The 13,050-nt window shown below is 37.1% G+C and overlaps 5 protein-coding genes across 11 annotated transcripts in view; 3 read left to right on the top strand and 2 right to left on the bottom strand.

Annotated features, from left to right (window-relative positions):
* Positions 1–949, top strand: part of LOC104756281 (uncharacterized membrane protein At1g75140-like) — a 3,689-nt gene extending 2,740 nt beyond the window's left edge. The window contains exon 2 of one of the 4 annotated variants that reach the window (XM_019239467.1): positions 4–949. In XM_019239467.1, the coding sequence (XP_019095012.1) occupies positions 4–761 (758 nt within the window). In that variant the 3' untranslated portion in view covers positions 762–949. The remainder of the gene's footprint in view (positions 1–3) is intronic. The other 3 variants (XM_019239468.1, XM_010478849.2, XM_010478847.2) reach the window with 3 other exon arrangements.
* Positions 1,202–3,159, top strand: LOC104756280 (arabinosyltransferase RRA3-like). The gene is made up of 3 exons (XM_010478846.2): positions 1,202–1,339; positions 1,468–1,647; positions 1,868–3,159. The coding sequence occupies exons 2-3, from the start codon at positions 1,477–1,479 to the stop codon at positions 2,981–2,983; spliced, it is 1,287 nt and encodes a 428-aa protein (XP_010477148.1). The 5' UTR covers positions 1,202–1,339; positions 1,468–1,476; the 3' UTR covers positions 2,984–3,159.
* LOC104756278 (protein BRASSINAZOLE-RESISTANT 2-like) lies at positions 3,268–5,192 on the bottom strand. 2 transcript variants are annotated; one of them, XM_010478844.2, is made up of 3 exons: positions 5,099–5,192; positions 4,515–4,842; positions 3,268–4,241 (listed from the first exon to the last, which is right to left on the bottom strand). In XM_010478844.2, exons 2-3 carry the CDS (start codon positions 4,782–4,784, stop codon positions 3,501–3,503), a joined length of 1,011 nt encoding a protein of 336 aa, XP_010477146.1. In that variant the 5' UTR covers positions 4,785–4,842; positions 5,099–5,192; the 3' UTR covers positions 3,268–3,500. The 2 variants fall into 2 exon arrangements, with proteins under 2 accessions (XP_010477146.1, XP_010477145.1); XM_010478843.2 differs by lacking the exon at positions 5,099–5,192 and having other exon boundaries at positions 4,515–4,991.
* Positions 6,219–8,880, bottom strand: LOC104756277 (methyltransferase-like protein 2). 2 transcript variants are annotated; one of them, XM_010478841.2, is made up of 8 exons: positions 8,034–8,878; positions 7,807–7,946; positions 7,662–7,695; positions 7,414–7,489; positions 7,147–7,324; positions 6,970–7,059; positions 6,772–6,871; positions 6,219–6,637 (listed from the first exon to the last, which is right to left on the bottom strand). In XM_010478841.2, exons 1-8 carry the CDS (start codon positions 8,521–8,523, stop codon positions 6,483–6,485), a joined length of 1,263 nt encoding a protein of 420 aa, XP_010477143.1. In that variant the 5' UTR covers positions 8,524–8,878; the 3' UTR covers positions 6,219–6,482. The 2 variants fall into 2 exon arrangements, with proteins under 2 accessions (XP_010477143.1, XP_010477144.1); XM_010478842.2 differs by having other exon boundaries at positions 6,539–6,637; positions 6,772–6,864; positions 8,034–8,880.
* Positions 9,886–12,855, top strand: LOC104756274. Of its 2 annotated transcripts, none has more exons than XM_010478838.2 (6): positions 9,886–10,337; positions 11,664–11,790; positions 11,900–12,036; positions 12,140–12,202; positions 12,299–12,367; positions 12,460–12,855. In XM_010478838.2, exons 1-6 carry the CDS (start codon positions 10,125–10,127, stop codon positions 12,574–12,576), a joined length of 726 nt encoding a protein of 241 aa, XP_010477140.1. In that variant the 5' UTR covers positions 9,886–10,124; the 3' UTR covers positions 12,577–12,855. The 2 variants fall into 2 exon arrangements, with proteins under 2 accessions (XP_010477140.1, XP_010477139.1); XM_010478837.2 differs by having other exon boundaries at positions 11,885–12,036.

Genomic DNA, 13,050 nt, shown 5'->3' with positions numbered 1-13,050 from the left:
GAGATATAATGAACTTCAAATGTAGGGTTAGATCCAAGAAGAAGTTTCAAATGGAGGAGCCAGTAGCTTTACAATCAATCAAAGGCTATCTTTTAGTTATCAACGAAGAAAAGGTTTTCGCTTTCAATGTATCGACTCAGCATTACGTTCGTACTGCTGGCCCTCGGCTTTTGTTCTCCGCGGGTTTGGAAGAGATCAGATCCGCGTTCTTGAGCCATCGTGAATCATCTTCAAGAACCGCAGTAGTTAAGACGAGGCCTTTGATAGCTAGCGACAGAGAGAACCTTCTTGTGATCGGTTTAGAAAACGGTTATTTCGCGGTTTATAAGTCAAAGCTTCCGACTCTCAAAGGAGACTTTAATACAATGCTTTGGAGTAGTCCGGTGTTCTTCTTCTTACTGTTTCTATTCGGAGCTTGGCATTTCTTTGCCAAGAAGAAAGAATCACTCACCGCATGGGGACCAGATGATCCTTTTACTCCAACCGGGGGACAAAACAGCTCAACGAAAGAGCCGACTTTCACTGAACCTTCAAGAAGAAACGATGACCTCATGGATCTACGGAGAAGGTACGCTGGTGGTTCATACCGGTCGGTTGGAGATAACGACCAGAGTTCAAGAGCTCCGGTGGATGGAAACTATAGAACAACTGCACAGGATCATAACAATTATCGTGGCGGCTCGGGTCTTGATTCAAACGGGTTTGGTAATAGAAGAGACCATTTGTTTGGTAACAACAAAGTTTTGGACAACGATAGTTAAACAATCTTTGGATTACTTGCAAATTCTGGCATGTAATCACCAATTACTTCAAAGCAATGTAATCTTTGTAAGTTTATAAACTCTATAAGGTTTTTGTTTTTTTACCTTATAATTATATTTCGCGGCAAGTCTCCTGAACATTGTAAAACTCTGGTCAAACAATAATTATATTTTGGGAAACTTCTTTATTCAAAGTTTGACAGCTTAACAACTTATAATCTCAATCATATTAGTCAAGATGTGTTTTTGGTCTACCATGTCTCATGTGTGATCGTGCTACCAAGTGGATAAATAATAGATGTGAGCCTTCTTATTTTTAATTTTTTCCCTTAAACTCGATTTATAATCTGTTATGTTGACCGTCAGATGAGTCAGCAAAATAGTCATCTCATCGAACGGTTAAAACTTCATCTTCACGAATCTACATCGTGTGAAGTAGAGGAACATAACTAACAAAGCTTTGATTCATCGTCGTCGTCTTCGCAGACAATGCCAAACCCAAGCTCTCTATTTCTCAACAACTTCAAAAGCCGGCAGGTCTGACCCTGAGACCACCGTAGGAAACAGAACATTCCTAGGTTTTTACTCTGATCCACCACATTGTACAATTTTTTTTTTTTAATTTCGTTTTAAGTGATCAAAGGAGGAGTCTTTATCCCGTTTTGAGCTATTGGGTCTTCTCTTTTGATTTTCGTTTTGAGAAAAGTCAACGACCATGGCGGGTCGTAGAGATAGAAGCCAACAGCTCCGTGGATCTCGAATTGCGATCGCCATCCTTATCGGTATCTTTATCGGTTGCATATGCGCCGTTCTCTTCCCTAATGGGTTCTTCAACTCCAAGTCTTCGTTATCAGCTACCGAACGCCTCTCGAAATCAAGCAACAAGGTACTCCATCTTACACCCTAAATGTGTAAAGTTCTAATTTTTAGGTTCCGTGATCGAGTTACCTAGATTGGATTTGACTCAGCCATTATAGGTATTAAGTCGTTTAGTATCTTAAACATTGTAATTCTTGTTGGTGATATGTTAGTTGGAGATTAGTTGAAGATAATTTTGAAACTGGTTTGGTTGATTAAGTTGAGATTTCATTACTTCTTTGGTTCAGGTTGGATCGTCAGCTTGTGAATCGCCGGAAAGAGTGAAAATGCTAAAATCAGACTTTGTATCTCTCTCAGAGAAGAATGCAGAGTTAAAGAAGCAAATCAGAGAGTTAACACAAAAGCTACAGTTAGCTGAGCAAGGATCAGACAGTGCACGAAAACAGGTTCTAGCTTTGGGAACTCAGATCAAGGCAGGTCCTTTTGGAACTGTCAAGAGTCTTAGAACTAATCCAACTATCCTTCCAGATGAATCCGTAAACCCAAGATTGGCGAAGATTCTAGAGGAGATTGCTGTCGATAAAGAGGTGATCGTGGCTCTTGCAAACGCAAATGTGAAGGCAATGTTGGAGGTTCAGATTGCTAGTATTAAGAGAGTGGGTATAAAAAACTACCTGGTTGTTGCATTGGACGATTACATTGAGAATTTCTGTAAAGAAAACGATGTTGCTTATTACAAGAGAGATCCAGACAAGGATGTGGACACTGTTGGGAAAACCGGTGGTAACCATGCCGTCTCTGGGTTGAAGTTTCGTGTGTTGAGAGAGTTCTTGCAACTCGGTTATGGTGTTCTTCTCTCGGATGTGGACATTGTCTTCTTGCAGAATCCATTTAGTCATCTGTACAGAGACTCTGATGTGGAGTCAATGAGCGATGGCCATGACAATCACACTGCTTATGGATTCAACGATGTTTTTGATGAACCATCCATGGGATGGGCTCGGTATGCTCACACCATGAGGATATGGGTTTTCAATTCCGGGTTTTTCTATCTAAGGCCTACGATTCCAGCAATCGAGTTGCTTGATCGTGTGGCAGATAGACTCTCTAAGGCAAAAGTATGGGACCAAGCGGTTTTCAACGAGGAACTGTTTTATCCTTCGCATCCTGAGTACATTGCTCTACACGCATCCAAGAGAGTCATGGATATGTATGAGTTTATGAACAGTAAGGTCCTTTTCAAGACTGTAAGAAAGAATCATGAGCTGAAGAAGAAGGTGAAACCGGTGATAGTTCATGTGAATTACCATCCAGATAAGCTCTATAGAATGCAAGCCGTGGTTGAGTTCTATGTAAACGGTAAGCAAGACGCGCTTGATAGCTTCCCAGATGGTTCTGAATGATTAACCTGAAAAAGCAGCTAGGCTATAAGCTTTCTCAGTTTCTAGACACTTGTGATTCTAATCTATTTTACCTTAATTGTTCCCATGTTTACTACTACATGCCTTTTGCTTTCTTTCTTTTTTGTATTATGAATTTTTGTGTATCTTATGGCTAAAACCGCAAGTCTCTTTTTTCACCTCTCTGATCTTATTACTTTGCAAAGTCTTTGTTATAGTCTTTCTTATTGTCTCTGTTTCATCTTCTTGGGCTCTGAATGATATATATATGTAACATCTCAAGCCACTTAATAATATGTAATATTTATAAAGTTTTCAAAGGCCTAAAAGGTATGATAAATAGAAACATACATCTTAAACATTCTATCTACAAATAATGCGTTGTGAAACAAACTCACTGGTACTATGAATACTGATTCTAGTACAAGAACCAAAACCATGAACTGAATGAACAGCACACTAAAGACTCCAATCCTTCCTTCCAACATGCAATAACGGGATCCTCTGTTCTTCATCTCAACTACGAGCTTTTACCATTACCAAGAGTGAGCTCTAGATCCTCCATAGCGACATCGTGGATCCTCTCCCCTTCCCATGGCTTAACTTGGCTGTTCTCAAATTTGAAATCCGAGCTTTGACCAATCTCTTGTGTTGCTGCAGTGTTTGGAGATAACTGCTGAGGTGCAGGTTTCACTAGGTTGAAAGTAGGAGAGGCTGGCACAGCAGAGGCGCCATGGAACGGCTGTTGTGAGAACTTCTGAAAACTTATCCAATGACCCGAGTCAACAGTGGAAGAGTCAGATTCATCGCATTCAGGTATAGTAGCTGGTGCATGGAACTGGCGATGATGAGTGGGACTAGCAGGTGCAGATACCGCGTAAAACGGGTAGTTCAAAGACGTCATTGACTGTTTAGCAGCCATGGACATGGACTGTTTGGTAAAAGATTCCCAAGTTGGCAATGGTTTGGGGTTTCTCGAAGTAGGGGATGAGACTGGTGGAGTGACAGGAGCACTGTTTGAGATTCTAAGCGGAGGAAGCGATGAAGGAATCCCACCGTTCCTGAGGAAAGGGAAGATCGTGGAGATGTTGTGCGGGTCACCAACACGAGAAGGACTCGGGAATGAAGAAGACGATGGACTGACTTGGTAAGAGAGGATGGGGCTATCGAAAGTGGAAGAGAGAGGGCTTTGGTTATGAGAAGAGTAAGGAGTAGCTCTAGAGGATGATCCAGCCATGTCACCATGAAGAGGCTTGTGTCCCTGGTTTGCTCAAAGAACAAAAAGCAAAAACACAATGTCACAATCATTGACACAAACTTGAAACAAAAGTAATGGCTTAGATGTTTCAAATACAAAACCTAAAAGAGGAGATCTAAATATAGTAACACAGAGAAAGCAAATGTTAAAAGAAAGTTCTAAAATAAGATTAAAATCACAAAAGGAATCTTAGATCCAATTATAGAATCAAAAGCTAAAAGACGAGAAACATACAGAGATAACATCAGATCTAAAACCAAAATAATAATATGTTACCTTGCGATAAGTAGTGCCGTCTTCTTCAACAACCCAACCAGCTTCAGAACAGAGAGCCTTGAGAACCTCATTGTTGTCACAATGTTTAGGGAGATTGTAGTTACCTTGAGCTCTAAGACCGGTATAAATCTTAGCAGCAACAGCTCTTCTCCGCCGCTCTCTTCTCCGATTGTTCTCCCTCTCTCTCCAAGAAGGTTTCCTCCTAGTCGCCATCGCCGCTGCTGCTGCTGCTGCTGCTGCTGACGTCGACGTCGCTCCGTCAGACGTCATCTTCTTCCCTTCAATCCTCAAAACACCCCCACAAAAGAAAAATGGGATGTTGAATCAGCTGAAGAAGAAGAAGAGTGAGAAGTTAGTGCTCACGAGTAATACGCTTTTTTTTTCTTCGTTCTTCGCTGGAATTATAGAAGAATCTTTTTTCTTCTTTTTATTAAATTAAAAAATATAAAAAAAAAAGAGGATGATAGGGTGTGAATGTTCGAGTACGCGCAGGTTCATATTAAAGAAATCACCGTTGATATAAGCCACGTGTCTATAAAGGTGAATAATAGGAGTAATAAAAGATGTGGGTGTACGTAACTTACAGTGTGGATTTGCGTAACGAATCAGTTGGGAAGGAGAGGAGGAGGAGCTTAGTACGTTATGTCATGTAATGTTTTTTTCTTCTTCTCTCATCAGACTCAGTCAGTCTTTATAAAAAGAGATGAGAGTATGAGACGACATGTGGGGATCTGTGTAATAGAGGAAGTGGGGTCTTCTTTTAATTTTTTTTGACGAGTATGACCGGAGAAGAACACACCATCTGATTGGGTTTTTCTTTTATTTGAGAGGGGTTTCGCCATGTTAAATTAGAATACAAATTGTTTTCAGCCTCATAACAATTTAATTTTGATAGGTATTATTTAAATTGTCACCATAGTTTCACTATAGTATGAATAGAAGAAAATGAGTGCTTACTTTTGTCCTTACTATTTCGTATTTTGTGCCTATCCTTTTGTTCCTACTTCCTTTTTTCTTTTTTTTTTATAAGCTTTATTTTGTATTTTACCAAAATTATTCCTATTTGATAACACTACAAAAGTATTAAGTTAAAACGGATGGTTAAATTGCAAATGGATGGTTAAACTCATGAACCATGGCAGCATTTTATTTACATACGAAATAAAATGCAAAATATATATACGAGTAAAAGTAAAACGGTTAAATTGACACAAAATGTTTATGTATAACCACAATTTATTTTGTATGTAAACAATACTTTTTCCTATTGACTTATTTGAGTCATCTGAGTTTCAATAACTTATACAAAAAACATTATTCAGTCAAAGGGGAAATATATATGTTTAGGAATGTAGCTAATTTGTTTTGGTGATTTGTAAGCATATTATTATTTATTTGAATGCGATTTAACAATCAGCTATATTTCGCAATTATTGTTGGGCCCTTTTTACTTCACTGATCATGATTTTCTTTAATTTTCATGTTCTTTTTTTTTCTGAAAAATATCGTATAGTTCATTGAACACAATAGGAAAATTGGATAGTGGATTTGCCCCACACGTCGACCCATCAGAAGCAGATATGATCTTCCAACAACGAGTAGTCACTTATTCAATTTGTTTAACACGCTTTTGCCTTTTAAATTTATTTTATCATTTTATTGATAAGAGAACACAAAAATCTAACGAAGGGTCAATATACTGTATAGTACTGAACTGCTGATAATATTATAAATTTTTTCCTGAAGCATCTGTAAAAGGGGGAAAAAAAGTTACTAAATTGATAGTACAGTTCTGACTTCTGAGACAGTAATCTAACAGTAGTTGTTTCAAGCTTCTCGTCTGACTTTAAGCGTTTGTTTCTTAAAACGTAGCCGTTTCACAAATCAAACCTTCTAGTCCTATCCAAGAGTTCTCTCCCACTGTCCTCAAATCAAAAATGAAGTTTGGCCACGAACACTGGCTACAACTTAATGATGCACTAATTTATCTTTCAAAAAGTATCTCAAGTCCTGGAAGTGAAGCGGTTCATTTCCCCAAGAGGTCCATCCGGCAGCCATTTCCCTAGCAAATAGCTCAAGGCACCGAGCAGGTTGAGACCCGGGGACGTGTTTCATGAGTATCTCTACAAAAAAATCCAATTAAAAATTTATTAAATCAGGGAGCTGTACAGAAAGAATTTGAGCAAGTTGCATTGTGCTCTTGAATTTAATGAAGCCAATCACAAAATAGAGTTGTTGATGAATAAAATAAGAATACCTCCAAGTGGGGGTTTCCTCGAAAAATCACCAGGGATGCTTATGATTATCTGGTTCTTATCCAAGAGTTTAAAATCTGACCTATGTTCTGATCCTGCAAGCTATGAGACATATACATATATATATATATCCACATGGCTGTTCAAGCAAAAGTTCCTTTCACAGATTATTCAACTAACAAAGACAAGAATTGACTTACTTCGGTAAAGCGGTAGCCTAGTAGAAGGTACTCGTAAGGTTTATGATGGACCAGGTCCAGATCGCAAATCAATGTACAATCTGGTTTCACCTGAAACATTAACATAGTCGAGTCATGAATGCAACTCAGAAGAAACCAAGATGGGGCTTGAGAGGTGAAAGATGCTCGCTCTCTCACCTTTAACCAATACATTGTAGCAACATACTTAACTCCCCACGCAGGGAATAGCTCTTTCTCAACAAAGTTAAGTAATTTCTCTCTATTGGTCACCCACAAAGCCACGAGAGCTCCTTCAGCATGAGCAAGCTGCTTGATCGGGAGGGATAAGAAGTATCTGTTTGGTAAAGTAGGATACCTAAAACAAAGAACCAAGAAACATGGCTCAGGAAACATTCTGATACAAAAGTTTCTTATTCACAGGAAAACTTCAAGTCAGTAACAAACTTTGATTTCTGATGAGCGCTTGCATTTTCCCATGGTGGATCAATAACTATAAGATTATAGCCTTCAGCAGGTTTAGCTGCATGTATGACCTCAATAAGATTAAACACATCACTATGATCAATCTCCTACCGATATGATCATAACTGATCTTGTAACAAATGACTTAGGACCAATCAATCGGAGGCAGAATACACTAAAGCTCAGCTTTAAGCAAAATCTCTATTCTGGAAGTATAGTACAAAAGTTACCAGGAACGAGGTTTCGGATGTGCAGTAAATCAGACTTCAAAGCAACATGGGAAAAAAGAAATGTAAAATCAGAAGAACCATTCCACACATCATCAACTAAAAATACTCATCTTTTATAAAGAATCATAAAGGAAAATTCACAAACCATGTAGAAGCAACTCTTTCTAGGCATTATAAATCTCCGGTTGGAAAACTCAGCTTCAACTTCTTCTCCGTTCTCGTTCACTACTAGGTTATTGAACACTTGAAACACTCTCTTTTCATTGCATTTGTCAATTAAGCAACCTAATAAGACCACATAAGACCAATCAAACCATCAAATTCATGAGATTCAAATAAGATTTAGCAAATGAATTAGAAAGAGAGCAAAACCTTCATTACTATCACAATGTAGATTAAAATTAAGTGTTATCTCATACAAAGGAGCTTGCCACACTCCTCCAAGCTCAACAAAAGAGAGGCCATCGTCACAACACTTAGTCAACAAACTATAACCATCATCATCACTGAGAGCTTTCGTTAAACTCAACAGCTCTGTTTCTCCAAGAAACGATTCAAGGGCTTTCGACAAGAACAGCCTCGCATCCTGATGACGAAGATTCGAAGCTTGCTCTCCTGCATTAGGAAGTTGAAAGGTAGGGTCTTTCTGCTTCCGTTTTCGCTTTTTCGGATTAGGGTCGTTGAGCTGTGGATTGAGATGCTTCGGATTGAAGAAACGTGTGTAGTAAGCAGAAGGTGAAACCCTAAATTTGGTGTATGAACGATTGATGATGCGAACTGGGTCTAAGAAGAACCAATTTGAGTCGTCGGATTCGTAGATTCCCGAATCAAGGAATTGAGCTAGCTTCTCTGTTTTCGCCATTAACGACGGCTCTCTGCTTCAAACAAAACGACAGACAGACGTATATGAATATTCTCATTAGCCCCTCGGATTTTCATAATTGAGCACAATTAGACCCATAGTTTTTGAATTAACAAGTAAACCCAAAATCTAGTTCGAAATTCAATCACTTGTGAAATTTCCGGGAACCAACGGGTTTGGGTCATTTAATATAATCGTATACGCAAAACCCATTTATAGCTCCCAGATTTATTATATATAGGATATAGCTAATGGTTTTAAAAACAATAAAGAACAAAAGTATGAAAACAAGATCTGATTTTTTTTAATGGGAGTGGGAAGTGGCAAGAACAAGCATTAAAAGTTTACGAATAATTGAAGCAGGGGTTTGGTGAGGGGTCGCTTTGATAGTTTCCCCAAATATGGGGACGGTTTTATTTGTGGGGTGTGTGGCCTTTGTAAACTGTGACTATGACAATGACCCCCGATTAAAGTTACACCCAAATAATTGATCCAAAACTGTAATTTTCATATGGTAAAATCATGTACTAAATGTATATTTTTTTAGAAAATCTTCTTAACCTACCTACCTTTATAGACCCTTACTACAGCTATATTGGCTGAAATAGATTAAAAACCTTACTAGAGCTCTTTTTTATTAGAAGACCAATGCCAATGTGTTTTAATAGTGTTATCATCAAAGAAGTGTTATCATTTAGACATTAAATAAAAGAATCACTAGTGTTTCCAAGTATCTAAATATTTGTTGTGTATATACCCCCAATAATCCCATCAACGAGACATATTCGATGTTGTTTTCTTTAGTCATTATATGAGTTTAAGTTATTGTTCAATGTTTTGTTTTACTGTATTTGATACTTACTAAGCAGTACTAATTTTGTGTTTACTACACGCTGTAATATAAATAATAGAACCTGGTTTTCAAAAAAAGTAAAACACTTTTTTTTTTTAATATTACAAAGAAAGAAAATCTAGTAATGGAGCAAGCAATAATTACGTAAGGAAGAAAACTATAAGATAAGGACAAAGAAAATCCAAATTTTCAAAAACAATAGAGAGAAAAAAGAAAAAAAAGAGAGGGTACAATCGTCATTAAACAACAAAACGGGTCCCATACAGCTCTGTCTTTATTAAACACCAGTCAACCATTCAGGTCAATCGCGTGTTCTTAAATTACCAAAAGTACCCCTCCGGTTAAATCCAACCAAAGCCAAAGAACAAAAAAACGGTTCTGTCTTTTTTCTTTTCATAACGCATATACAGTTTCAGTTCAACGCATACGTGGCGAGTTATAACTGGTCAACGTGGTGGAAACTGGTCTCTATCATCCCTTCTCTTTCCCTCCTTTTAGTCCTTACTCTTCTCCTCTTCTCTTCTCTTTACTCTGCTTCTCTCTCTTGCTTCTCTGCTTGTGGGACAAACCCTAATTATTTTTACTTCTCTCTCCACTTCCCGCTCAATCATCTTAATCTTTCCCTCGCTCTCTCTTAGCAATGCATGATCTTCGATCTCATAGCTGTGTTTTGAGCTGAAAAACTCGAGGTGGGTCTGTTACTCTGTTTGATATGAGTTTCTAAATCGGATCAGACTGAAGAAGAAGAATGCTGGAAGCTGTAGATAGCTCAGGGGTCGTTAATGGAGGATTCCCGCAGATTCAGAGCTTTTACGGCGATTGCAGTAGCGAGGAAGAGTTATCGGTATTGCCACGTCATACGAAAGTGGTGGTCACCGGAAACAACCGTACGAAATCGGTGCTTGTTGGTCTTCAAGGTGTTGTTAAAAAAGCTGTCGGTCTCGGTGGTTGGCATTGGCTGGTAAGTTTATTTTCTTTCCTTTTTTGGTAAAAATTTGATCTTTGTGCTTTCCTTTTCCGTTTTCCTTTTTTGGTATGTTGTTTCGATCTACTTCAATCTTCTTAAGTGTTTTCTCTCTGATTCAATCTATTGAATCGATGATTATAATTTGGTGTTTTTTGAATTTTGAATTTCAAAATTTGGGGATTTTTTTCTTCTTTTTTTCTTGAATTGCTAAAAATGTCTTCTTTAAATGATATAATAATCAATTGTAGTTATAGATTCACTAATCAATTCTCATAATTTACATCTAATTATCAAACCAAGAGTTAAGAGTGTGAGAAAAATCAAATATTTTTGTCATTACCAATGTTTATATCTGTAATACTTTCGAAATCTGGCGATTGATCTTCTTGCATGCATGTTGTTAGCATTCAACTCACCATTATTGCTTGATTTTAAACTGTTTGATCTTGCATTTTGGGGGTTCTTAGCTATTTAGGTTATTCATGAATCCTTCATTGATATTCTTTTTTTTTTCCCTTACTAATTTCTTCTAGTAACAGTTTGTTCCCATCTAATAAAGTTTCTGAAGCATCTTTAGTATCTTTTTGATGATTCTTGCTGAGATCCAGGCTCAATTTCAGGAATCATCTATAAGAGGATAAGGGATTTTGAGTTTTAAGTTAGGCAGTCCAACAAAAAAAAAGGCAACTTTATTTTCGCGCCTGTTCAATATAAAACATCATAACAAATATGCACTTGTTATCTAATTCTCCATCATGTTTCTTGACAATTTGTTTTCCTTATGGATTCTAGCTGGCTTTTTTGAAAATTTGTTTTGGTTTGATTAATTTGATGATAATCATTTGTTTTCTTGTTCTTTTTCTTCTCTTTTTCTTTGTTCTTTCTTTATTAGTTGAGTCATTTTAGTCCCCAAGCAGTGTCACTTCTGTCGATTTTTTATCTTTCTTTATCAAAATCTTTTTGCTTTGGTTGGCTAATTTTACAATTATAATCTGCTCTGCAAGATCTTTTTGATAGTGTCTCTGTGTATGTGGACCTAAAAGGAGTAACTTCACCATATTCTGGCTTTAAACTTTAAAGAATAATCCAAATAGTATAAGATTTTCTTCAGTCTCACGAATATATTTTACTATTAATGATATCACATTCCACCACTTCTTGTCTCCCAGATTTCCTATGGAAGTAGATTAAAAAATACAATAATCTTTTTCTGAAGCATTTCTTCATATTCTTGTTCTTCTGTAGTTTCTTTATTTAAACCTATATGTCAGTTCTTGTTTATGCACTATAATATTTAATCAGGATGATTGTTGTTTTTAGGTTCTGACAAATGGTATAGAAGTAAAGTTGCAGAGGAATGCGCTTAGTGTCCTTGAACATCCAACTGGATTAGAAGAAGACGACGATCTTGATTTCGAAAGCACACAAAGGAATGGCTCTGATATGAGTAAGTTTGGTTCTTCCTTGTCTTCAAGAATTGAGAGATCTCTCAGCTTTATTTATTCTTCAATGAGTTAATTCAGTCTTGTTTCTATGACAAGTTGTTTCTTTTCCAGCATCTGAAGACACACTGAAGCCTCATAAGTCTAAGCAAAGAGGGCAGAGATCGCGGTCATCTCACAAGACTTTGAGCAGGTCTCTATCATCTGACTCACAATCTAAAAGTTCGGGTTTTACTCCTCCTGAAAACATGGTATGCAAATTCAAAATTTTGAGATGTATTTTCACTTACCTAATCTTATGTTTAATGATGCAGAAGAACAAGAATATGACTAATCTTATGTTTAATGATGCAGAAGGTTGATCTTAGCAAACTGGAAATGCCTGCTTTACTGAAATATTGGCAACATTTTAACCTTGTAAGTTGATTTCGAGAAGAAAAGAAACTATCTTTGGTTTACTCAAATCTTGAACTCTACTTTCTATGTGCTTACTTCTGAATAAACTCTGTGTAGGTGGATGCAATTCCTAATCCTTCAAAAGAGCAACTAATTGACATTGTTCAGAGGCACTTCATGTCTCAGGTATATCAGAATCCTTCTGAGCCTTGATTGTGTTTGTCTTAATTATGGTCTGTTGATTGATAAAATGGTGTAAAACTGTGATATGATTACAGCAAATGGATGAGCTTCAGGTTATTATGGGGTTTGTCCAAGCTGCAAAGAGAATGAAGAAGGCTTGCAAGTTGCAATCAAAAGAAGCCAGAAACACTGATCTTAACTGCATCAGCTAAGAAAAGCCCTGACTTTTTGACAAATCATGTATGTATGGTACACCGACTTGTTTAACCATTTGTGGCTTGGTAAGTTTTAGTTCTTGTAGAGATGTCTGGCTTAAGGGTAGATGTTGCTTCTGTTGTTCAGCCATGTAAGTACCATCAAGAAACCAAAAATAACTCTCTAAAGCTCCCAATTGGAAACTATCTGTTCTGATAGGATCCCGAAAGATTGGTATGTTAGAATGTAAATAGACTTATCTCACTTTCTTCCCTATCTTTTTTTCTTCATCTCAATCTGATTTGTGGTAAAAGAATATGAGAAAAAAAGAAAAAAAAAAAAGTGAGAGAAGTCTTTTTCTTTTTTAATTATTGCAATTGGACACTATATATATACTGGTTGATGAAGCTCAAATCAACTAATATCATGTATTTACTATTAGTATATCTCTTTTTAGTAGGCTCCTTGGAGAGTTATAAAGAAAGGGCATG

This window comes from Camelina sativa, chromosome 17 (genome assembly GCF_000633955.1).
Source record: "Camelina sativa cultivar DH55 chromosome 17, Cs, whole genome shotgun sequence".
NCBI lineage: Eukaryota > Viridiplantae > Streptophyta > Magnoliopsida > Brassicales > Brassicaceae > Camelina > Camelina sativa.
The sequence above is the reverse complement of the archived record's forward strand: the minus strand, read 5'-3'. Positions and strand labels throughout refer to the sequence as shown.